This window comes from Aplidium turbinatum, chromosome 5 (genome assembly GCF_918807975.1).
Source record: "Aplidium turbinatum chromosome 5, kaAplTurb1.1, whole genome shotgun sequence".
NCBI lineage: Eukaryota > Metazoa > Chordata > Ascidiacea > Aplousobranchia > Polyclinidae > Aplidium > Aplidium turbinatum.
In genome coordinates, this window is record NC_137476.1 from 11,303,526 (window position 1) to 11,329,500 (window position 25,975).

The 25,975-nt window shown below is 37.1% G+C and overlaps 1 protein-coding gene across 2 annotated transcripts; it reads right to left on the reverse strand.

Annotated features, from left to right (window-relative positions):
* Nucleotides 1-1,528: 1,528 nt before the first annotated feature.
* LOC145769905 (high affinity cationic amino acid transporter 1-like) lies at nt 1,529-25,630 on the reverse strand. 2 transcript variants are annotated; one of them, XM_082581451.1, is made up of 13 exons: nt 25,447-25,630; nt 23,368-23,487; nt 20,696-20,824; nt 19,835-19,990; nt 16,065-16,169; nt 15,542-15,691; nt 11,501-11,723; nt 10,956-11,095; nt 9,525-9,680; nt 8,934-9,065; nt 8,495-8,655; nt 7,194-7,302; nt 1,529-4,447 (listed from the first exon to the last, which is right to left on the reverse strand). In XM_082581451.1, the coding sequence occupies exons 1-13, from the start codon at nt 25,553-25,555 to the stop codon at nt 4,326-4,328; spliced, it is 1,812 nt and encodes a 603-aa protein (XP_082437577.1). In that variant the 5' UTR covers nt 25,556-25,630; the 3' UTR covers nt 1,529-4,325. The 2 variants fall into 2 exon arrangements, 1 of the variants encoding a protein (XP_082437577.1); XR_014289113.1 differs by lacking the exon at nt 1,529-4,447 and having other exon boundaries at nt 7,201-7,302; nt 8,495-8,633.
* Between the last annotated feature and the right edge of the window lie 345 nt (nt 25,631-25,975).

Consider the following 25,975-nt stretch of genomic DNA (forward strand, 5'->3'; position numbering starts at 1 on the left):
CAAATCTGCAGCAAACCAATTTGTAACAAGTTATTCAGCAGCTATAATTTATTGAACACTTCCTTTTGCAGTTCTTTGTTATGATAAATGAAAACAATTGTTACTTGAAAAAATGTATGAAGCGATTGGAAACAGTATAAAAAACAAATAAAAAACGATTAAAGAAAACGACGATTAAAAAAAACGTTTTTAACCATCCCTAAGCAGTAAGCAGGCCACATACTGTACTCTGGGACATAGAGAAATTTTATAAAATTGGTTGGTTGAATTTTTATCCATGGACCGAAAAAGCATGATCGTGACAGTTTTACCGGCTTGTACAAGCTTTGAGCCACTGACGCAACCATGGCGGCTGAGATTTGCAAAGTTTCTGCTTGTTGTTGTAGTAGGCTACTGTTACCTGCGAATCCTTCTGCCCACAAGGTCCCGCTGAATGGAGAACTGTCTTTGAAGCGCGTTGCTCAAGTGCACGTCCCGAAAGTTGAACAATCAACTTATTTTTGCTCGTATTATGTAAATGCCTCAACTAAATGTGTATTTATATTTGGCAACAGCAACATAGTTTTCAAAAATCACAAAGCTTATGTTGTGTTAAAAAATAAACCCACTAAATAATGCAACTGCGTCATCCACAAAACGAATCTAAACGTAATGTTTTACCTGACTGCATTTTGCCAATTCTGATTCATCAAATTTTTTTTACAAATGCAGATTAATTCAAATAGTGAGCTCAACGTTTTCTTTAAGGTCTGCCCATAGATTTTATATGTCATGCTCAAAGTTTCTTATATGTTGCAACACATTCATCGGCACCTAGTAAATGGAATAACTTCCCGGCAACAACACTTCAACAATCGGAAAACTTCACTCTGTCAATCTCGGTAACGCCATGCGTTTACAAGTATGCGAAATAGCTCAATTGGTTAGCGCGTCACTTCTGGAACGAAGAAGCTTCAAGATCAAGCGGCGCTGGTTCGACTCTCGGGGTGTGCGCTTGAGCAACGCACGTTAAGGACTGCTCTCCATTCAGCGGCATCCAATGGATGGAATAGTTCCCTGGCAACAAGACTTCAACAATCGGAAACTTCACTCTGTCAATCTCGGTGACCGGGCCTGCGTCAGTGATTCAAAGCCTCTACAAGTATGCCAAATTGCCAGGATTAAGCTCTGCAAGAAGCTTTCCCAGTCCGAGGATAAAGATTCAATCAACTACCAGGAATAACCTTTCAAGACAAGCGTTGCTCAGATGAAAATGTTTGCACGACTTTCGGAAGGTGGTCATTTCAGACCCGCATCGATGCTCAGCAGTCACTTAATTTCATTCTTGAATCTCACTGAAGCTAAATTTTTAGCAGGATGTTATTTTAACCAAAGAGAAAGACACAAAAGCAGGGTTTTAGCAAATAAGTATAATCCTAAAGAGAGACAGACGAAAATCTGCAGCTTCGAGCTACCACGAGCAACATTCTACTCGCAATCTTAAAGCTTTGTACCACCAACCAACGATTCAAATATGTATATAGGCACAACAAAGTAGGCTACTTTATTATCGTGGATCCTTTTTCTAAATGTTTAGCAGAAGTGAGATGCAATGTCATTTTCATAGCGCTGCTTTATAAAAAATGCTTTGCAACTTCCAGCAAACAACAGGTTTTTATAACGCATATATTTGTTGAAGATGTCGATGAGTGAAAACATGAGATATACACAAAGTGGTCATGAATAAAGAGTTGAAGTCATTAAGTGATCAAACCGCACTTCAGAAAAGTTTACTAACTAGAAATATTTTTAGCTTGCTGGCAGTAAACTCGACAGCAATGCCAGGCGATAACCACTTGGCAAGATAAGGTGGAGTGAGCAACCAACTTTTACTTTCAAGTTCAACAGTCTCCCCCCTGCCAGTTACGGGCATGATAAAATCAACAGAGAAGTTTCAAATAGCGAATGTAAAAAACAAATCTTCACATTAAAGCTTTGGTTAAATTGTAAAATGGTTAAAGTCAATGCTTTGGTTGATTGTCGGACATTAACCAGGTGATCAAGACCCTTTCCAGCGACATGTTACGTTATTTTATGAAATTGAAACGTTTGTGTTGATGCGAACAAAAGTTTACACATGCAAACCTGTTACTACGGTACAAAAAAAAATTTAAATGAAAAAAACGAGCAAAAGGAAGTGTTTTGCCCAAAAAGTACAAGTTTTTTAGACTGTGCTTTCACTACACTGATTAAAAATACTTTACTAATGTTAAAATACTTGTCCTTGTTCATTGCTGCAATTCTGATACAACAAACTTTGTGAGCTAATTTTGCATTAAAATGAAGCTTTTTTAACGACGGAACAGTGAATGCAAAACATCTAGCAAAGATAAAAATATGGGCAATTAGCTATTGTCCCAGTACGTGTCAGCTCCAGCAAATCAAAGCAACTCTATGAAAACACACAAATTATGTCGACAAAACTTTCACTTTGTAGAATTAAAATTCAAAATATTTACTTGTAACTGCAAACGAAACTACAAAGTAGCCCCGCAAAAGCAATGATTTCTGAGCTGCAATAAATCACTTATCAAGAATAAAGATGAAAGTGCACTAAAAAAAAGTTTAAATGATTCTACAAAAACGTTTGAAGATTATATTTCAAATTTTAGCCTTGTCAAAAACATTTGAATAAAACAATAATTTTTACAATGAGTTATTGCACGATCAATTCAGTTTATAAAACAGAAAGGAATGAAAAAACTCAATACTTAGGCTACACTGGTAAGAATCAAATCTAATAATGCTGATTGACCTAAGCAGTGCCAGGGGCGGATCCAGTTGCTTTAGGAGGGGAGAGTGATTTCAACTAAACACAATGATGGGTAGGTCTACAATAACCCGACGTTACAACTTTAGGGGGGGATCGCCTCCCTTCTGGATCCATCACTAAGCAGTGCCCTGTTAGCAACAGTTGCTATTTTTCATGATCACGAAAACGACAATTTTGCACAATGGTCACGTAGCTGGAATGAACACGCAAATGAGCACAACATTAAAATCAAGAGTACAAATGGAATTTATATAAAAGACGTAATCATAAAGTGCCATAAGTATAGTACATAAATGAACACATGCAATGAGTACAAAGAATAAAAGTCTAACGTTTAATTTTGATACAAGTGCTTAATTAAATTTGTAGAATTCAGAAAAGCACATTACACTTTGTCATATTTGTATAGGCTTGCTATTGCATGAAACCAATTAACAGAGCAGAATTCCAAGATAGCGTTAATTAAAATTTAGATGTCAGTGGTCAGCACTAGCTCTGTAAAAAAGAATCATAGATCTTTACTTAAACAGAGGCTACCTACACTTAACTGCGTGATCAAACCGTCACAAAGTCTAATACTTTCACACCCAACTTCATCTCACAGATTATTTCATCCGAAGGCATCTATTTAAAGAGAAACCTACAAAGTGTAAATTAATCTTTATATAAAATCGATTCGAGCGCAACGCTTTCGAATTGACTCTTCTTTCCAACACGTTTTATCATTGATGGAATCGATAAGCACTCGAGCGCTCCATCCGTTCACGAAGATATTGTATGTTGCGCGTATGCAATGTATGCACAATGCACCATGCTCCAAAATGAACTTATTACAACGAAAGGTGATCTGCTTAACGTTAGCGAGATCACGTGATTGGCTTGCTTGAAGGTGGGCGCAAATTTGGCTCAGTTGATCAACAAACGTCACGAACCTGACGTCAGTGACCAGTAGTCGACACAGGGAAAGTTGAAGACCACCGGTGAAGAGAAACACCCCAGACAGCAAAATACGTCATGTTCACATTGATTCAACGTCTGCAGACGTGACATGACATGTCACGTAAACATGACGTATTTTGCTGTCTGGGACTCAAACAGCTGTACAAAGTGTTCATGACGTAAAGTTTGGATCGATCGACAATGAACCAGACAACAAAATCCATCAGACGTTAAATCAATGTAAATTGACAGATTTCGCTGTCTGGGGATACACAAGTAACACAAGATTGATGTAATAATACTCATGAGTCATAACAAAAGAAACACGTTTCAATATAAAAGTAAATGTTACGACAAAGTAAAAACAAACTAAAATACAATATTGCCTCACTGAAGAATTAAAGTACACCTACAATCCAGCATGCTTAACACCTACAATCCAGCAATAACAAGTGGATACAGTGCATTCAATCTAGACTAGAGCAAGATAAAGCATTATGGGCTATTTCGAAAAGTGAAGTGCATGTATCAAAAAGCATATTTACTAGACCGCGCACTATAAACTTTAATTAGTTCAATCCGTCTTTGAGGTAATGGGCATATTGGCGTCATCGGAATTATTGACGATTTGGTATTGTCTACGTTCAACTCCTTCAGTGCTGTGACGTATGCCATATCCAAAGTATACGATGAGCCCTAAAACATGAAGAGTGTTGTGCATTACATTTTTTTGTGATAACAAGCAATTGTATTCTAGCTAGGGTTTGTTTTAGGAATTCGCTATTTGCTAGGGCAATAGCCGTTTGCACGCTAACGCAAGATTGCCGTAAAAAGCCTGAAAACAAAGTCAGTATGTCGAAACAGATCGTTCTCTCAAGAAATATTCGATTGGTAGGCGGCAGCAGTAATGGCTCGATGTCCATATGAATGCATCACATGACGTGTCACTGCACGTCGTGCAGTGACGTGCAACACACATGACTTGAAAGATACGCAATGAAAAATGAAGGCACGGTTCATAGTTTTCCCAAACAGCAAATCAACCGTTTTTAAGTTGATTGTTTTGCTAGTCTATAGGCGTAGAATCAATGCAAAAAAACGATTGATTAGCTATTTGGTTTAGTCCACACGGTGCGTTCTATATGGCCAAATTACATTATTGAAAATGCTGGGGATAAAACCAGTGCGTCAAAAGCGTGGGTTCACCGGGTTGAACTTTGAACTGACGGTTGTCATGTGCTCTGTCTATGAAACAATCAGTTTGCAACATCAGGTGTTGGTTGGTACAGTGCGGTGGTGGATCAAATTGTAGGCTTGGTTGGATACTAGTCAGTAAAAAACGTTTTGTTGACGTTGATTTAACGTTAGTTTCCTTTGATTAGAAAACAATATGTCGTATCAAATAACATGATTAGAGATGTACCGATATATCGGTATCGGTGATATCGGCCATTTTTTGAGTATCGGTATCGGCAAAATTTGGCAGATACTAAACATGTAAAAAAAAGGTGTTTGCTGGGGATTTTCTGCAGAAGCAAAGATATAGATTTTTTAAAGTTGTAACTAACGTCACATTGATGTAGAAAAATAAAAACCTGTTCAAATTTTTGATACCTCACACTCCCATGACTTCATGCGCGCACCTTTTGGCATTGTTTGCTTACAGTGATTCTTTCACTCAAACAAAACGTTTTGTTTCAGCAGTTTTGCGTTGTTCGATTCTTAAGTTGTGAAGGAGACTCAATTTCTCCAATATTCATCATTTGTGTTTCTCTTTTACTCTTAACAAAGGATAAAACCAGGCCAGGACTGCCCAGGTGGCGGAAATGTGTAATTTTGCATCGTTTTTGCGTTGCTGGACGTTTGGGGGACTCGTGTAACTTGGTTGTTTTTGGTGGTCTGGTTCTGTCGGTTTGTGATTTGGTTTCCACCTTTCGTTGTGGTGGACTCGCCAAGCCTGGGCAATGTCGTGGCGGAGTGGGTGGGCTCAGGGTGGGAGCGGTGGGATTGCGGGTCCTCGCTGGGCTGGTCAATAAGTGGTCATGTTGCGCCTGGGATGGCGGCCTCGTTGTGGGGGGAAGCATTCTTCCCGGCTGTCGGCGCGGGGCGCTCACTGGTGCGGCGGGCTGTTGTGGTTCGCTGGCCATAGCGGTGAGGCTTCCACGCTAGCCATTTAGACCATCCAATCAACTATATGTTTCTCGGCAGCCGTTTTGTAGCAAGAATTGACATCGACAAGAATTGAATTGGCTAGTGTGGAAACTGTACTATTGTGGTTGGCGGGTCGCGGCTGCTCGCTGTGCTGGTGGGTGCTCGGCCTTGTGCTGGTGGCCGGGAGGGGCACTCCTTTCTTCGCGGTGGGGTTGTCGTATTGGGCGCGGCAGGACCGTTTTGATCGGTTTGGTGAGGATTCGTGGTCCCATTGCTTTCGTTTTGGGCCTGCTTGTTCTGCCGTGGCATTGTTTGAGCTTGGTGGGTTTGTTGCAGCGAGGGGTGGAAGTTGGGTCGCGGACTGGTGGAGCCGGCTTGCTGGGGACAGCCGGGTTGCACGGGTTTTTTGGACCTTTAGAAGCCTGGGGGCGATGCGGGATTGTGCATTTTTGCTGCCTGGGTGGTCTTGGCCTGACAAAAGCTTTTCAACCAAACAACAAGCGCCCTTAGGTTGCACATTACTTGTTGAATAGTTTTTGTACGACTACACAAATCACTTGGTTTACATTTTACATCTTATTATCAATTATGATAGCCAATTTGGAGAGTTTGCGCAAACACTTTATTTAATTTTTCAGAAACCCCAATTATGATGTAATGTTTCTTCCCATATACCTCAGTCCTCAATTATGGTGGCCTTTCATTACTAAAACCTACTATTATGACACAACAATGCGGTTGAGATTGGATTCTTGAATCTTTAATAAATTATGCCAATTGAAAGCTTTTTTTAATAGTTTTATGCAAATAAGGTAAAACTTAGCATTTGATATAATTCCTTGCAAATACCAAAACTGCTTCTTTTTGTAACACCAAAGTATCGGCTGAAATATCGGTATCAGTATCGGCCTAAAAAAGTGATATCGGTATCGGCCAAAATATTGGTATCGGTACATCTCTAAACATGATATACGTTCTTCTGGTGCAAACTAAGCTGAACTACCACAAGGTGTATAAGGTGATAATCTGCTTTTATTCCGACGTTTCGTCAAGCAGACACGACTTCAGAGATAGATCAGGTAGTGACTGCCTGTCTAGCATGGCAATAAAAGCAGATTATCACCTTATACACCTTGTGATAGTTCAGCTTAGTTTGCACCAGAAGAACATATATCATGTTATTTTACTAGATGCCTTGTGAACAGCTTCATTCAATTTTTAGTAAGTTGTATCGATACACAAAATGAAGCTTTATTGAAGTAAATACACTTTGACTGCAACAAACACTTACCTACAACCATCCAAATAGCAAATCTAACCCATGTCATGTATGGCAACTTCAACATCAGATATATGTTAAAAAATATGCTAAACAATGGAATGAAAGGTACAAGAGGGGTCTGTGGATGTAAAACAACAACATGGTTAAGCTTTCTTTTATTCAAAGTAATCAGGCCACGACCCTTGTTAAAGGGAAAATGAACGGTTAATGATTAAGCTTTGCTTGTGTGCATGTTTGCAGATGACAATGTTGTTAAAGTCGACACGAGGAAAACAGACATGTTATGCTTCTGGTCACAGTCACAACAACCCAACCTGCAAATCAGTTCTTTACATTGATCCAACGTTTACCAACGTACGCAGACGTTGAATCAATACAACAAACAATAATTGTTATTAAATGGAATTGTAATTGTCAATTATTGACTGAGAAAACAGTTGGTTTCTTTGTGATGAAGGGTTAAACTAAAAAACGCAAGTTTACAGAATGTATTTTATTCATCGCTATTTTTAGTAGCGGTTGCTCAAAGAGATGTTAAACGAGCTATGCGTGGTTGGATATCATGATGGTACAACCATGTGTTATAGCAAACGTAGAATATAACTCAAAGGCAAATGCGGAGAAAGGAATTTTTTTACAACTCAGAAACAAAAACTACTTTTAAATTTCAAACATCGTCTAACTAAAGCATAAAAAAAGCTTTGAATCAGCTAAATTTTAAGTGCTGACAGCACCAGTTTATTGCATTGAAAGAAATGAAAGGTCATGCTGGGCTGTGGAGAAGTGCCAAAAACCCTGCACTATTGTCACAACACATCAAACGTCCGCAGACGCTAAATCAATGAAAAAAAGACGTTTCGGAGTCTGTGTCTGGCACGTGATAGATGTACAATGAACTTTTTATGATGTACTGTTACGTAACTGGAAAATCGAGCAAACAAAATGTGAAATTTAGCTTTTCATAACTCAGAGATATTGCTGATGGAAGACGGTTTTTGAAGTCAACATTTACGCTCGTTCCCCATAATTCAATTGTTCCTCGCAAGGAATCAAGCCAAGAAAACACACGTGATTTGATAGGCAAATATTACGATGACAAAATAAGCTAAAAGTTTGTTTCTGCAAATCAACAGCTTGGGTTGTTGAAACTTTATAACCAGTTAAACAACAAATGCAATCACGTGTGATTGTGTGTAATTGTGTGTGATTGTGTACACCATTTGTTATCTTCACAAAACACATTACACTGTAGTTGCATTTTTGAATTTGAAAGGGACAATATGACAAAAAATGAAACTGTTGCAAATTACCTTGAACGAAAGATGCCTAATACTCTCAGGCTGTCGCATTACAATGCCAGTGCATACCGCGATCAAGCTGACGAGAACCACAATCAAAAAGACACCCCACCATTTCGTTAAATTCTCTTCACCCCACACCAGAAGAACGCTAAGCAGGATCATGAACAAAACTGCAAAGCATGGAAATTAAATAAAGTAATGTTAAAAAGAAAAATGGTTTGACAACTCACAATTCTTATAGCATATTGTTACCTCAACAGTTTTGTGCTGCCCAGAGCTAAAAATCGTACAACTACTTTCAGCTGTAATCAGTAAAAGAAGTGTGTAGGTGGAAAGTGCCACCCCTGGTTCATGCGGCAAACCTGCAGTTCCCTCATTGCAAGGCCGAAGCAACTTGTTATGTGTGCTTTATTACAAAATGCATATTGCTTGGTTTAAATCTATATACCTGATATAACTGTAATCCACGTAACTATTTTGCTTGTCACATTGGTGGCAAATCCCACGCGAGGAAACATGATTTGTTGAAATGATGGGACAGTACGGTGGTCGTAAGTTTTGTGGAGCAAAGGTGCGGTTTCTGTACGAAAAAAAAATGACGCTACTAAAGATCATGGCTAATTTTATGGTTATGATCACTGACGAAAATCCTATCCCATAGACAGAAGTATCGGCTCTAACTTATAGCGAAGGCTATTCCATTTTCTAAATGCTGAGATATCTACAGTAAGTTTCCGACAGGTGGCATTGTAAAGCTCCATGGTATATTACCTGAGAAAAATATGACGTAACCAATCGTACTCGTGCATATTTTGTTTACGCTGCAGGAAATTAATATCGTGGGATGTGAGATGACATAAAACCGTGACAAGGGTAACACACGTCCCTTTTTCTTCCAATAACGTAGAATAAGCATTTCTTTAATTAAAATAAATTATCAATCTGAAAATATTTTTGAGTATCATTATGTTTATAAGAAAACAAGGGAGACACAATAAATTGAAACACAGCGGGAGAAACATGTAAATAATTAACTCACCGTTGAGGGTGATCTCTTCAAATGCTGCATGATCTGCTTCATCAGGTCGGTATCTCAGTAGAAGAACTGAACAAGCGACCAATGTGTAAGCCATCAGGGTGCCAATAGACATCATATTGACCAAGTCATCAAGATCAAATATCAATGCCATTATACCTGCACGGTAAATTAAACTCAAAATAATGTTGATTACTGACGAGTGACGATGTACATCAAGTTCCCAGACGGTAGACGCACGGTAGGTGCCATATTCTATTGGATCATGCTCCTATGACTAGAAATAAACAGTATAGAACTTTATAACTTTAAATCGATTACGTTGAGCCTTGTGCAAAGAAGCGTTTAAATTCAACCTTGGTTACGATCGTTTGCTTATTGCGACATCGTGTCACGTGAATAGCTTCGTGTTTTTATTTCGTCCTACCACCAGCACAGGTTTCGTACCCAGCAGTTGATGGCCATCAGGCATGCACAATTGTACATTGCACAACCCAAAACAGTACAAGAGCCGCAACAGGAAGAACTAGGTTTCGTGGCCTCATGCTAACGTTGTTTATAACGTTTATATAATGTGACCGTCCAGTAAGGCATACAGCGCTTCATGTTTCTAATTTATACCAACAATGCATGAAAAGCTGCAAACAGAAAAACCGAATGCAGGTGCAGAGGCAGCAACGTTTTGAAACAAACAAGCATGGCCCACGCTTCGCGTTTAATAAACATAAAAACCACAACAACCAATGCAGGAATTATTATTGTTGCTATTTCGAGGAACAACTAAAATGAACGTGGAACAAAAGTGGAGTTTAGATTCAAACATTAAAGACGCCGCCGGTTAGAGATTGCTTCATTGCATGCTCATTTTCATGTCTACTGCTCAGAACCAGTGAGGAGTCAATGTAGAGCTCAATCATGGACTTCTAAATAGTAGCACCTGGACTGGACACGCAGTGACCAACATGAGGCCAAACAGTTGGTACAACGGTTGGCCAACAGTGGGCCAACAGCCAAGTAACTAACCCTGTTGGCCCACTGTTGGCCAACTGTTGCACCAACTGTTTGGCCACATGTTGGCCACTGCGTGTCCGGTCCAGGTGCTACTATTTAGAAGTCCATGGCTCAATATTCTGTTGGTAGGACAACTCGGCAAGATGTTGGTGGCTGTGAGGTTTCAGCCATTATGTCTATCCATCGAGGGCGGTAATTATATTTTATTTTTCCCTAAACACAAAAGTCTAATTGTTATCCGTTGACTTGGAATTGCTTCAAGAGTTCAAAGCATAGAAATCAAAGTACTATCATGACGTCAACAATTAAACAGCTTCTCGAGTATCGTAAAATATCTAACGACTAACAATGTTGATATTTTACAATATCAATACCATTCCACAATCACACCGTTCAATACACCATAACATTTTTAACACTAACTTGAAAAAATGCCGGAAACAATAGTGGCGGGAACAGGTGTTTTAGTCTTGTCGGATACACTGGCAAGAAACTTGAATATGAGTCCATCTCGAGCCATAGAAAAAACAATTCGTGGCATTCCAACGGCAGCACCAAGCACACTAAAGTATAAAGGATATTTTAAAAATTGACAGCTAAGACACTATGAAGTATGTGAAAAACTAACCACAAGAACGGTTAGTTTATTGCGTCCACAAAATAAAATAACTGGTCAAGATTTTTAATGTATTTATCATGTACCCCAGGCCAACTTCCTTAAAGCATTTGACCCTCATTACTTATTTAAGCCAGAGCTTGCTGTTCCTTATAATAGCACTTGCTTCAATTTATCTGCAGGAAGTATACTTATCTCTGATATAAAACTTTTGCTAGAGATCTAATTTGTTAGGAAAGCTGTTAACTGGCGTGAAGTTCTAAAAATTCAAACAAAGACGTAAAAACAAGAAAAAAATTTTTTTTGCAGTGATCATGTTGCAAAGCTACTTTACGGATAACAATCCACTGACCTGGCAATCAAAGCACACATAGACCCGACAGCAATAGGCTTAGAAGCCCAGCCTAATCCAACATAATGAAAAGCATCTGGCAGCGGGGCGTCAGTGTCCAGGAGGTAGTAGGGTTTCATGAGGGTTACTGCGGCTGATACCGTAACGTAGGCAACCAGACACACAAGCAGGGTTAACACGATTGATCGGGGAATGGACTTGGAAGGATTCTTTGCTTCTTCACCTGTTGGATTCAAACATGTAACAATGAAAACTAAAACTCACTTTTGACTACATTGCAAATTAAAAGAGCTGCAGGAAATTTGCTTAGATAGGCTACATGACAAATACGGGTCTGCTACTATTCGGTGAGTCCGATTCGGTGAGTCCGATTCGATGAGTTCCTAACCTCTAACCCTAACCCTAAAACGGCAATGATAATTAGGCTACGGTACCCGATAATTTAAAAAAAAAAATTAAAAAATCTCCCGTTAAGGGATCGGACTCACCGAAACGGGCCATTCCGGACAAATACAGTCTATATAATATGTTATATATATATACATACTAAATTTGCAATTAGAAAACGATAAAAGGGCTAATGCATAGATTCTTTTCTGTTTATTGATATGCTCAAGTAAAACAAAGCCAATCTGGTGTCTAATGCATGGAAAATATTACCAACTTGTGAATGCAATTGGTAACAAGAAAAATACAGAACTACATTACATTAAGAAGCGCAAAGAATATCAACTTAGACCTCGTGATGGTACAAATCGCAATATTTAATGGTGGTTGATTAATGATTAGCCTGTATCAGGGGTGTCAAACTCAAATGCACCCCGGGCAAAAATTAAAAAATCAGTAGAAGTTGCGGGCCAGACTAGTTCAATATTTACTGCAAAACTTATATCAAGAAACTTCCAAATTTGCAGCAATAATAGGTAGTTTTGCCAGCAATTTTGAGCATATTGGTTGCGCATTTACCGAGAGAGCCAAATCGCCAAACCATAAGGTGATATTTCAAAAATAAAATTTGGTAACGGACAGACATTGATGCGAAAATCTTTAAACTTGAAGACCACAAGAGCCCCAGCTCCGCAATATTTAGCGTGTTAAAACTACTAAGTATGATGGTTTGTGTAGGAAAAAATTTTGGGTCTGGTTTCAGTATTACCAATTTTACGGACTATTGAAATAAAGTAACGGACAGACAGATAGAATTGAGAAAAACCACTAGTCAGACTTCACATGCACTTTCTATCTAAATTCAGCTTCCAAACCCAATAGATCAATGTTTTTTTTAATTTGAGAAGTATCCCCATCTTAAAAGTAGTATTTTTTGCTAATCCCTGATGCAGTGTTTGCGCACCAATCAGTTTAAAACCTTGATATAAAGTAACGGACAGACATTCTAAAAAGTAACGGACAGACGCTATCTCATTTCTGAATTTTTTTGCTACACTGAACGAAGGTGATGAAAAAAATGTTTATTTCCGAATAGGAAAAATTATAGTTTGCAATATTAGACAATTTGGGTTGAAAAAAAGTTGTTTTTTTTACAAAAAAAAATTGTTTTAATATTCATAGGCTACCATTACAATTATATACATACATTTCCGAATTTGTTGTCATGCATTTCCAAATAGTGGTGTTACCCTGCTTTTTCAAGCCCTGCTGAAGTTTTTTTTACCCTTGTCTCTCATTCCTTACTATGTTTTTATTTTCTTATCAATATTTGCATCATCATAGCGGTCATTTGTCACTAGTGGAAGATAAAAGAAGCTTATTTATTGAATATAAATTCTTGAAATTATCCTTAAATCATGAAAATTTATGACTTTTTCAAGTTAGTTCACACAATTTGAGTCATGGTATCCCCAAATGTAATGAAGTTCTGGTATGTAAAAGGAAACATTTTTCTCTCCTCCAAAAATAAGGCGTGGAGAGGCTATGGCCTGCACAACATCACTTAAAGGGTAATCATGGATGTCCCCATGCTTTGGCTATCTCCAATCTTCATACTGATCCTGATATGTTGGCTTTGGAATAACATTTGACAGTTACTATCTCTTCACTTGCAATCAAACTTGTCAATGACATGGTTGTATGCTGGTTGATATTTTAGGATTAACAATCCGCGAAATTTAATTGCCCACTCGCATATTCAAACTAGAGCTGCGGGGGTAACATTCGGGATGGCGTGCTTAAGTATACTAGACACAATTTTTTGTCTTGCTGCTGTTTTTATTACAGAAATGAGACTTTGCGATTTCACAGTGTGCATATTAATCAAAAGTGCATACAGAAATTGTGGGCAAAATCGTTTACATCATCATCGTGACCCATCCCGTCAATTTCGACTATTGGTTCAGCATCTCTCACAGTCCTTAATACATGAGTGATAATACACAAACCTTCTTTCCTCTGGTGGAGAATTATTTACACTACATATGAAATCAATAGCAAAATATATGAAATCAATATTATGATAATAAAGAAGAATAAGCTGCTATACTCACAGGTGTTTTTTTACCCCATGAACATTTTTTTTACCCCAAATCTGGGGTAAAAAAATTCAGGTATTTTGTGCATAATTTTCAAACCAGTTAATGGATTTAAAAAATTTCATTGTGGGATGATAGACATACATAGTCTCTATATTGTGACCAACTTTAGTGGTCATCTTGATCAGCTAAAAAATCTAGGACAACCTTTCTGAAAAAAATTTTTTTTTACCCCACTTGACTATACATGTAATTTTTTTACTTCAATTTTTTTTTTCAATTTATGAAGAGGGTTCTAATGCGCTAGGGCTAGTTCCCACCATCCCTTTCTGACTACATACCCAGTCATCTTTGACAGTCTTGGTGTTTAAAGCCCTATTTAGCATCTACACAAATTCATGAAAAAAATGGTAACGGACAGACACAATATCAAACTTCCATAAATCTAGTGATTTAAATTGGAGGAAAGATAATTGTATGGGGTTAATATGTGCAGCCAAATGTGAGATAGTTAATATATGTTAGAAGTTAAAAAAACATATAGTTGTTCGTAAAAAAAACTTTTTTGAGATTTTTTGGTAACAGACAGACATGTGTGGCTTACCAAACTTGCATACCTATTTTCTAAACTATGTATCAAATACGGAGCTAATATTTTTTATAATGTTTCATATACATATGACTTCACCAGATATATTAAAATTAGAAGAATAGAATAAAACCAAAGTCATTTACACCCTTTACCATTCTATGTGGAATTTTAATGAAAATTTGCTTGTAAGCAGGTGGAGATTTCAGAAATTAAGAAAAAGTTTGTCTGTAATGATAAAAACAAAGTAAGGTTAAATATTTGCTGTCGAGACTTTACCCTAACATTTGAACCTACTCAGACTTAACTGCGGTACAATTTTTTTTTTCCTTGCTCTGTCACACAATTTTGAAATATGCCCATAAATGTCTTCAAAAATCGCCAGGTTTTTGGATTTTGTCAATATGGCAACCCTGAAATCTACCCAGAATGTCCTTTGATCGATTATCACGTAAACAATAAATTGTTGTCAACATTAACTTGATGAAGCATATTGAGGACTTTGGCTCGTGCAAATATGCACTGTGTACAGTAGTCTACTAAGAAACTAAACATTTATTAAGTTTTAATCACGTATAACTTCATTATTGTTTATTTTAGTTATGTAAGTTTATTATTGATTAAAACTTGAAGTTGCTTATGATGCAGCATATCGACGGGCCAGATTTAAAAGGAATTTAATACCATCCTGCGTGCCAAAATTTTTGTTATTGCGGGCCGGACTTGGCCCGCGGGTCGGGAGTTTGACACATGTGGCCTATATGATTATTTCAAGAATGCAACTCATGAGAGCGCTCCGCCTTTTTTCATAACTACAAAATAAAAAATGTTATCAAAACATATCGAAAACGCACAAATCGAAAGATATCCTGAGAAGCGCCTACTGATTAAACCAAGTTTTTGCAATAAGTATAGTGTAGTCAGTGGAGGAATAGCAAACAGTTTTCAAGTTGACGAGGAACTTACCAACACAAGCAATTGTGTCAAATCCTACAAAAGCATAGAAACAGGTGGCTGCGCCCTCCATCATCTTGGAAAACCCAAACGGCATGAAACCCCCGGTACCAGCACCCGCTGGTATCCTGTCTGGTTGTATATTCCAATTGCCAGGGTCAGCTAGATGGAAAAAAGATGGGATGTAAAAAACATCAAAACTACTCACAATAATTTATTGAGGTATTTTCACACAAGTGTTTCAAATATCTACTCAAGAGAAAAAGCAATGTGGAACAAGAACGTCAGCCAAAATTTAGATTCAGCACACAGCAGTGCTTTTCCAATAAAAACAGTCAAGTCTCTCAAACAAGTGTAACGCCAAAAACAGCCAAGTTAATGAAATAGAATCCTAATTTACAAACATATTTCAAGTTCATTCCCAATGTGAACAATAATTTCTAATACATTACCAACAATTCACAAAATTGCAATGTTTAGACTACTATTCAACCAACCAGATGGTGTAGAACCAAAAGTAGTTGAAAATCTGTACCTTCCACAAATCCAGCCGCAGAGCAGAATAGGAGAACTATTATATTAATTGCTGTTAAAACCGTAAGAAAGAGACTCGACACCTTCATTCCAACGGACAGCATGACTGAAATAATTCAAATAAAATGAGACAATTGACAACTTGACCATAAAGTAAGTTTCTCAGAGGCTCAAATAAAGCGGAATGGCCCGATTCGGCTTGTCCGATTCGGCGAGAGCCTTTTTCGGCGAGTTCCCTATTCGGCGATCTTTTGAAATTTTTGAAAGGAAATTATCTGGTACCGTAGCACTAGCCTAATTATCATTGCCGTTTTTACTTCGTTTTAACGTCGCTAAACATTGAAAACATGCAAAAAAAATAAAAAGTTTGAACTATATATTAAATTAAATTTCGTCATGTTTATGTCATTCGTCATGTTTATGTCTATATGATAATTATCAAAGGCTAACCAAATGTGTGGCCTACAGCTTGGATTTACAGGAAATTATCGGGTACCGTAGCCTAGTTATCCCGACCAGCTGAAATTGCCGTTTTTACATCGTTTTAACGTCGCCAAACGTTGAAATCGTGTAGAAAACGCACAGACACCAAACCTAGAAAAGAAAGCGAAAAAAGAAAACGTTTATTTCGTCGATTGTAAAATAGACCTACAATTAACACTCGCAAGAGCAACAAGGGCGATTTAATACAAAAGAAATTCAAAAAGTGGCAAGTTTCCCGAGGTTTTTACTTTGAGAGTCTCGCATTCAAAAACTTGGTTGTGATGTCATAAAAGACTCAGAAAAATAAACATTGCAGGAAACAGGCTTGCCAGATTGGCCCTTTTTAGAGGTAGTTGGCCCCAAAAAAAATTGTTTGGCCACTTGGCCCTTTGTTTTCAATATTTGGATCTTTTTGGAAGCAGTTGGCACATACTATCAAACTAGCTATTTAAATAAATGTCTTTCAGAAATTGAGACTAAAAAGTGTTATTACGATTTTTTAGACAGTGTTGAGCTGACAATGTTTATGCCAATGCCAAAGATTCGAATGGAAACACTGTAGAAGAAGAAGATTTGGAATTGTTCTTGTAGAATGTGTTGTTGTACTCAGTGCTTCTACTTTGAAGGATTTTATCCCGAAATAGGAATTTTTCAACGCTTTGAAGGATAAAAAAAGGAAATGAAGATCGGAAGGATTTTTTAAGGATTTTTAACAATTTTACTCGGAAATTTTATCTTAAAAAGGGAATTGTTGTTTTTAGCAATTGTAAAGAAACTTTTATTAATATTTCCCTTTAAAAGTTCTAAAAACGATTGGAACAACGATGATCAGCTGGTTTCCGTCGCCACTCGCCATCCGGAACCCCCCTCACTCTCTTTCCCATTCTCGCCTTGCCGTCGCTTGATTTCTATTCTCGCCATTTTGGGAAATGGACGTGAGTCAGTTAGTTCTCAATTCTTTTAGTTAAAATTAGGTAATCCGTGATTTACGGTTGAACTTGAGTAGCAATGACAAAGTTCACTTAGCTTCGACGTACTGTTGGCAGTGTTGGGTATAAATATAATAAGCTTAGGCTAGTCGTATCCTTCCGGTTTAGAAAAGTTAGTTATAGTCTATGCGAACCTATTATGGTCATAATAATAGAGCTAGCTAGGCTGTGTATACGACATGTATAGTGTAGGCTACACAGTACGGGTCTGCTACTATTCGGTGAGTCCGATTCGGTGAGTCCGATTCGGTGAGTCCGATTAGGTGAGTCCGATTCGGTGAGTTCCTAACCTCTAACCCCTAACCCTAAAACGGCAATGATAATTAGGCTACGGTACCCGACAATTTAAAAAAAAATTGAAAAAATCTCCTGTTAAGGGATCGGACTCACCGAAACGGGTCATTACGACACAGTACACAGTCAGACTGAGTCAGTATGAATACGCCTAGTATCCTGAAGTTTTCATCAGTCTCAAATGATTGTGAAGACGTTACTGACAAGGAGAAAAAAGAGATAGCCTAGCCCATAGAGTTGAACAAGTTAGCGCATCAAGGAAAACCGAACTAAACACAAAAATAAATTTGTTAATAGATGAATAAGTTCATTACTGGACATTTACCACCTGTACATTTTCGGTGTTAGAGATAGGTTAGGAGTCCGGGTGGTAAAGATGAGTGGTAATTGGTAAATGATGTCCAGGACTCCAGGTGGTAAATATCCCAGAACCGACTAACTGACAAACAGTTTTTTGGCTGGACAGTGAACAAAGGAAGTAAACCATGTTATTGTAAAAATTGTGCTGCTTTTGTGTAGCCTACTGTTCTAATAGATTGGGTTTGTCAACTAGATCAGGTACCGGTACTGCCTGCAAGGTGTTGTTTTTTGTAGCGATTTGAATACCGTACCACTTCTTCAATTCACTGATTTTCTGTTCTTTCAGGTTAAAACATAACTTATGTGAGATTAAAATAATTTGAAGTTGCATTGGCACCTTTTTTAACTTAAATAACGTCAAAAATAACCTCGCCTATGAAGGAAATTTTGAAGGATTTCCGACTGAAAAAAAAGGGATGTTTCAGGACAAAAAAGGAAACTGAAAAGAATTTATCAATTGTCAGAAGTGGAAGCACTGGTTGCACCTTGTAACGTTATTGACGTTGTTAACGTTATTATGTTTTATTAGCAATGTTATTAACATTATTGAACAATTTGGCTCTTTTTTACCCAGTTTGGCCCTTTTTTCGACATTGTTTGGCTCTTTTTCTCAAAAGCTGTCTGACAACCCTGGCAGGAAACCGGTTCATTGTGACCATGCGGATTCGAAAAAAAGTAAATAACAATAGAGATATAATTAAATGTAATAAAATACAGACATACTACTTCTGTTCAAATAAACTTTGTTCAATCAATTTCATTTTCTAAAAGTTTTACAAAAGTTACAAGTGAAATAATTTTATAGCGATTTAAATGCGATTATACTGTATTTTCACCAAAAAGGTCGTGATAAAAATGCAAAAAAAATTGTAATCAAAAGCAAATTAAGGCGAAAGATTATAGTTGCAACAATTTGTATAAAACATTAAAGCTACAGAAGTAAAGTAGTTTTGATGATACGAATTTTAGTACAAAAAATAAAAAGGTCTGGCAGCACTACTTCTAAAAATATAGTTAGGCTAGGTAATTTCATGACAAAAATAACTAATATATTCTAAGTTTGCATATAGACGGTGACGTAGGATTCAAAGAACCCAATTAGCCTAACAGTTCATATTTACATTGATTCAATGTCTGAATACATATAGAATAATATTTAATTGTTGGATTTGCAGAAGGCGTTCTTGGATTTACAAAAAATCGCCGAATAAGGAACTCGCCGAATCGGACTCGCCGAATAGTAGCAGACCCAAAATAAAGTGCAGTACAATAATGATTACTTCAGTTCAAAGTTTTAGTCTAAGCACCGCCAGAGCGTTGACATAACCCTAAGCCTCAAGGTTTGATGAAACAAAAGCATCTAACACTGCGTTAATTTACACACAATAATCAATGGGTAGACTGCATACCAAATCTGAGTTCTTAGCAAATTAATGCGCGCGCCCTTGCACTGCAAAAAGACTGTTACAATAAGCTGAAAAAAAGCACACAGCACAGACGTTTGGTTGTGCTGTGTGCTTTTTTTCTTTGTGCTTGCTCCAATACGTGCAATGGATGCATGACAAGGAGTAAACTTTAATCTCAATGAACATAGAAGTTTGTTAATAAATTTAATATCCAGTTCAGACCAGACCATGTTTCATACTTGTAACTAGCATAATGAGGCCAACAGAAAGAAAGTCAGGATAGGTAGCAAGTCCAGAAACATTCATAGGCATGACTTCTCTCATTTTGTGAGCAATCTGTTTCCCAGTCAAAGAATCGAGATTTGCACTCCATGCTCTGGCAACACTTGAAACTCCTAATAAGTTGTGTCATATTCGTTACAAAATGCAAGTTTATCGCAAATGCTTAATAAACTATCGGTGAGCACGCTTAGTTCCAATATGGTGGCATACCAATTTTGATTTGCTGCAGGACTTTATTTTCAAATTTCAATCACACATTTGAAATTAACTAAGCCACTTTCAAACAGCAAATGGAACCAGGCAACAACATAGCATTTAACATGACGTCAAAAAAAAGTTGTGAAGGTACAAACTATCAAAATTATTATCAATTATGTGTCTGTTGATTGTGGAAGACCAACAAAATTACCAACCCATCAAAAAAAAAAAACTTTTGTCAAATTGATACACTTGGTCACAGTATATAATATATTTTATATAATGCTAAATGTCATTGCTTCTCGGCTTCATTTGCTTATGGTTAAAAAGGTGACCTCTCTAACAAAATTCAAACAGACATTAGATAAATAAACCAATGTATGGTTTGGCAGGACACAGATAAGGTCACATATATATTTCATTATTTCTAGGCTCATGCAGCAAACATTGGAATTTACCACATATGGAATTGCACGACAAATGATGATACAAAGAATGAAAGATTATGAGCATAATGACTTAACATCAATATTGGTGATCTTTAAAATATAACACAACTAAGAGTAAAAAGAGCCCAGAAATAAATTAAGTATAACAAACTATAAAAAGATTAAGCTAACCTATTATGTACTCCAACACAAGATTCCAGCCAATGACAAACCCAATAAACTCTCCAACAGTAACATAACTGTAGATGTACGCTGAGCCTGCCTTCGGTACCCTTGCACCAAACTCAGCATAGCACAAACCTACATAAAAACAAAATTGTTTAATTTGACAGTGAAGTGTCTGTGCTTACATTTTCTGACCGTATCACAGTACAGGCCTTAAAACTCGTGTTTTTTTCCGGCAGCCATCGTGGCCTACCGAGAGCTCCTTCTTGGCGGCCAAATCTGCGTGCTTGGAGGCTAAAATACAAATAACGATAGCATGAGTACATAGAATTAAACTTGCAACAATGCCAAAATGATCACATAGTGTTGTTGAAGTCTGGGCGACGTCCTGCTATAGAATCGTTGTACCACACAATAACTTATCGGGATTGTAATCCGGTATTGCGGGACCACCTTACGACACTAAATTGTTTCAACTGCTCGCTGCTCTGTAAATTGTTTCAACTGCATACCGTCTTTCATAAAACATGATCATTTATGTTGTTATAATGTCTCACCATTGAGGGTGTGAAGTCACTAACCCACAGCGGAAACATTTATCAACTCTGAAGACACGTGTTTTCCCCTTGGATGTCAACTAACCTACCCAGACAACAATATTTGTCATTTTTACATTGATTCAGTCGTTAAACCAGGGTAAAAATGACGAATTTTGTTGTCTGGGTAGTTCTTCTTTTTTAACAACGATTTAATGTCCAACAACATTAAATTTACATAAAAACGACAATATTGCCAGCCGATGTAAATTAGCACTTCGGATTAACACTTTGTTAAAATAAACATCGGCAATTACAAACAAGATTTATAGCGCTGGTGATCGCACATGGATATATTCCATACAATAGGAAATGTTTCCACAAAATACAACAGTGGTGATTATGACGTGCTGACCTAATTCTGTGTCACTCTTCAATACTACATATTTTCGACAGTTAATTCACGATCATTCTATTGCGAAATTAAATAACTGGCTAGAAAAAACCGGCGGCCGAATTGGCCGACTGAGGAGGTAGCACCGGCGGTCATTCAAGCACTATGGCCGCAATGGCCGCCGGCTGCTTTAAGGCTTGCAGTACTTTACTCCAAATCAAGGGCAGGTAGCATAAGGCCAGTAACACAATTTTAAGGGTCCGCAGTTTCCGGTCTTACATGATAATGTGGCCGCGGCTACAGTCCTCCAGTACTTGCTTACTACGTCAGATAATACTTAGTGACTGTTAGTTATTCTTTAGTTCTCTGTTTTGGTGTTTAGTCAAGTGACAAGCATGTTATGTTCCGTCATACCAGGGCTTTTCCATCTTTTTCTTTGTCTCTTGCTCGAATCTCTTTCAGTCTCAAGCCTTGCCTCAAGCACACGCCAAAAAAAATAGATCAAAGTGAAGAGATGGTGACGTAGAACCCCGGGTAGTCACTTGGAAACAACGGCATCAGTGATGGTGTGGGCCGCAGTCAACGAATTAGGAAGGAGTCCATTGATTTTTGTGGATCAAGGAGTGAAATTGAACTAAGAAAACTACCGAAATGATATTCTTGAGGGTTATTGTTGCCTTAGGCAAAGAAACACTTCAAAAAGCGTAATTGGGCATTCCAACAAGATTCGGCCCCTTTACATGGAGCTAAGAGAATGCAAAACTGGCTTTCAGCCAATGGTCAGATTTTCTCTAGCCGTATTTCATTTCCAAGCAAGAATGGCCTCCTTCATCCCCAGGCCTGAACCCTTTGAGACTTTGGCATCTGCTCTTACCTGGAGAGCAAGGTTTCGACTAAACACCACCAAAGTTTGGAAGCGCTGAAGGCTAATCTGAAAAAAGAATGGACCAAAATACCTCAAAAAATTATTCGTGACTCTTGCAGGTCCTTTTCGAAGAGTCGCCAACTTGTTATGGATGCAAATGGCGGACACATTAAGTAAAACTTGTTTTTTTTAAATACTTATTTATTTCTTCTTCTTCGTCGTATTTATTTGACAATAATATTATGTTTATTACTCAAAAAGTGTCTACCATTTGTTACATACAGTTGTTTGAAGTTGTAATGTTAATTATTGATAACCCTGTATAGATGGATAAATACATGATTGATGTATCGATTCAGGAATCTGACCCACCAAGTACTTCATTTTCCCATATCGGGCCCGTCGACTAGAGAAGTTGCCTGTCTCTGCTCCAAATGATAAATAATATTTAACTAAGTAAGGTGATATGGCACTGATGAAGTTCTTTATCTCATGATTTTTAGGTTTTTTTACAATGGAAATCAACTGCCATCATCTATAATAAAACTACAGAAAAAAGATGGGTAAAATCATACATAACAGAGTCTCACAGTATAGCAATGTGATTGTGTAGTTGCATGTATGTGATGGTATTTCTGATTTAATGCCTCATAAAACAGTTGTCAGGATAACTATCATAGTTTCAAATTAGCAATATGCTAAAGACCAAATCAGCAAAACTTTTAGATCTACGTCATTAAACAATTGTCACTAGATTCTTTGATATACCAGTACACTGCTATGTATGCACCATACTTTCAGAATATCCTATAAAGTGAACTGTTACAAACAATAATTCAAAACATAATGGCAGAAAATAAATACAGTATTTTGCAACTCATACCAGCTAGCATAGAAGCAAACGCAGCAACAGTAAACGATAAAACAATAGATGGACCGGCATCATTCCTTGCAACTGATCCAGTAAGCACATAGACTCCTGCTCCAAGCGTGCTACCAACACCTTCATGAAACAAAAAAAAAACAATTAACACACAAAACCAAGTAAACAAAGTAATCCATTGAAAACAATTTGTTGGAGCAAACATTTGCTTAAAATTACTTTGTCTTACAATACTTTATCAAAATCATGTTACCAGGAACTAATGAGCTAATAGCCCATCCTGCTGTGACCAAAACCAAGGGATGCAAATTTAAGTCAATTGTATTACAATATTACCACAATGGCAATTCACTATCTTAATACGAGCTGGCCCGTTTCGGAGAATCCGATTCGGTGACAGCCTCTTTCGGACAAAGCCCTTTTCTAAGATTTTTCGAAAATCCAACGACGCCTTCTGTTTATTTAGAGAATTTTATTTTATTCCACATTATCATTTCTTTTGCATTCCGACAAAGTAAAGTAAATTGAATAGAAATTTAACAAAAAATAAAAAGCGAAATAAATTTATTTTTGAACTACTGTATTAAATTAAAATGTTTGCTCACATAAAATTGACATGTATCCTGCATCACCGTCTGTATGCAAACTTAGAACATATTTGAATCCTCAACTATTAGAAAATTCCAATTCCTAGTTTAACAAGTCAATACAAAAACGCCAGAGATGATTCAATCGATGTCAAATAACAAAACAAACAAAAAATAACAGTTGATGCATCCTTTTGGAAATTATGGCTGATTATTATTATCAGGTGTACCACCGTAGGCTATAAAAACACCTTAATCTTGTTAAGCAACAGAAAACAAGCTTGTTAAATTAACTTTTAAATTGGGTGATCATTTATTATTATCATTCATTTTTCTATTGTATGCTAATTCCATTCAATATACATATGCCGCTGTGATTTTACAATTCTCTCAAAAAGGGTTTTCTTCGAAAAAGGCTGTCTCTAAAACAGATTCTCCCAATAGTAGCAGACCCATCTTAATAAGCCATTTTGGTGTTAAAATATGTTCAGTTCAGTTTATTTTGTTCTGTTGGCCAATAAAACAAAATTTGACTATTCTAGTGTCAAATCTAGGGATGGTTAAAAACGGTTTTTTAGTCGTTGTGTTTTAATCGTTTTTTATACTATTTCCAATCGTTTCATACATTTTTTTCATTTAAATTAGTTTGCTGCAGTTCTAACTAAGTTCTGCAAGTCAGATGTGTGGTCAGATGTTGCTCCATACTTTGCGCCAATCAATTGTACAATCAAAGCATTTCCCACAAATTGTGACAATTGGCCTCTTTTTATCTTCAACAATTTCTGTGACGTCACAAGACGACTTTTGACATCACATGACTACCTGCGTGAATGTTTCAAGAGTTCTATTTTTAGAACTGTTGCAGTGTGATTATTATTTTTGCTCGTTCCTTCACCTTAACGAAATTCAGCTATGTAAGAATTAGATTCTTGTGGCGTGATATCTTGTGCATGAGATTACAGCAAGGATTACAGTCGCTTGTTTTTTATTTAGCGGCACTCATCTGTCTGGTGACCTTATTTTTGTTCACTTTATTTTTCCACATAAAAGACAGTTATGTGAAAGAAAAAAGGGGACATTCTCCTTTTGCTTAATGGCAAGCGTTTGATGCGTGACATTGTCTTTGTCCAGATGTACTTGTAAGCAAAGGCAATGATACAATTAAATGAATGAAGTAAGCAAACGAGAAGCAAATCCTGATACACTTTTCGATATATTCCTTTAAGTGGGACTCGTTAAACCGATAATTTTACTTAGCATTAGATAGAATGTGGTTTGGGATTTCAGATTTTGATACCAAAAAACAATTGATATATTATGCTCAAGCAGTATGATATGCGCTTAACCGATTTCATCTGTAGATTAAAGATTGTTCAACTTATTCTAAAAAATAACAGTGAAGTAAGAGACAGCTTTAGGAATTAACACTTTAACAGCCACATGCAAATAGGTTAAAATAAACATAACTAATCTGGAGTTTTATATGGCTTACCTATTGAAACAAGATTGAAAGTGGAAAGACATCTTGAAAGATCAGAAGTTTCTGCGTCTGCTTCAAAAGTTTTTTTTCGTGACAGACTAGAAAGTAAGTTGTTCAACATTATGTGGGAAACCCAGTCATACAGTCGGCACCAATAATTTGATGGATGATATAAATTCTATTTGTTGATACAGAAATGTTTACTTTTCCAAATTGAGGGTTTGTAGACTGATGAAGCAATAACTTTATTTTCCTTCCTGACTTAAAAGATGTCTTCAGTAGAAAATATTGGCATATAACACTTAAAATCTATTAAACATATAATGAATAGTCAATAGTTTAACATGGGCTGCAAAGTGTAGTTCACGTATATCTATAAAAGACAGTAGCCTATTGCTATACAGCAAGGGTGGCCAATACATGGATCACGATCGCCCAGTTGATCTTCCAGTCTCAACTGGTCAATCATGTCAAACTTTGAGTTGACAAGATTCTTAAAAAACAAGTTTTTCAATCAATATGCTACTGGTATTTCTGAGAG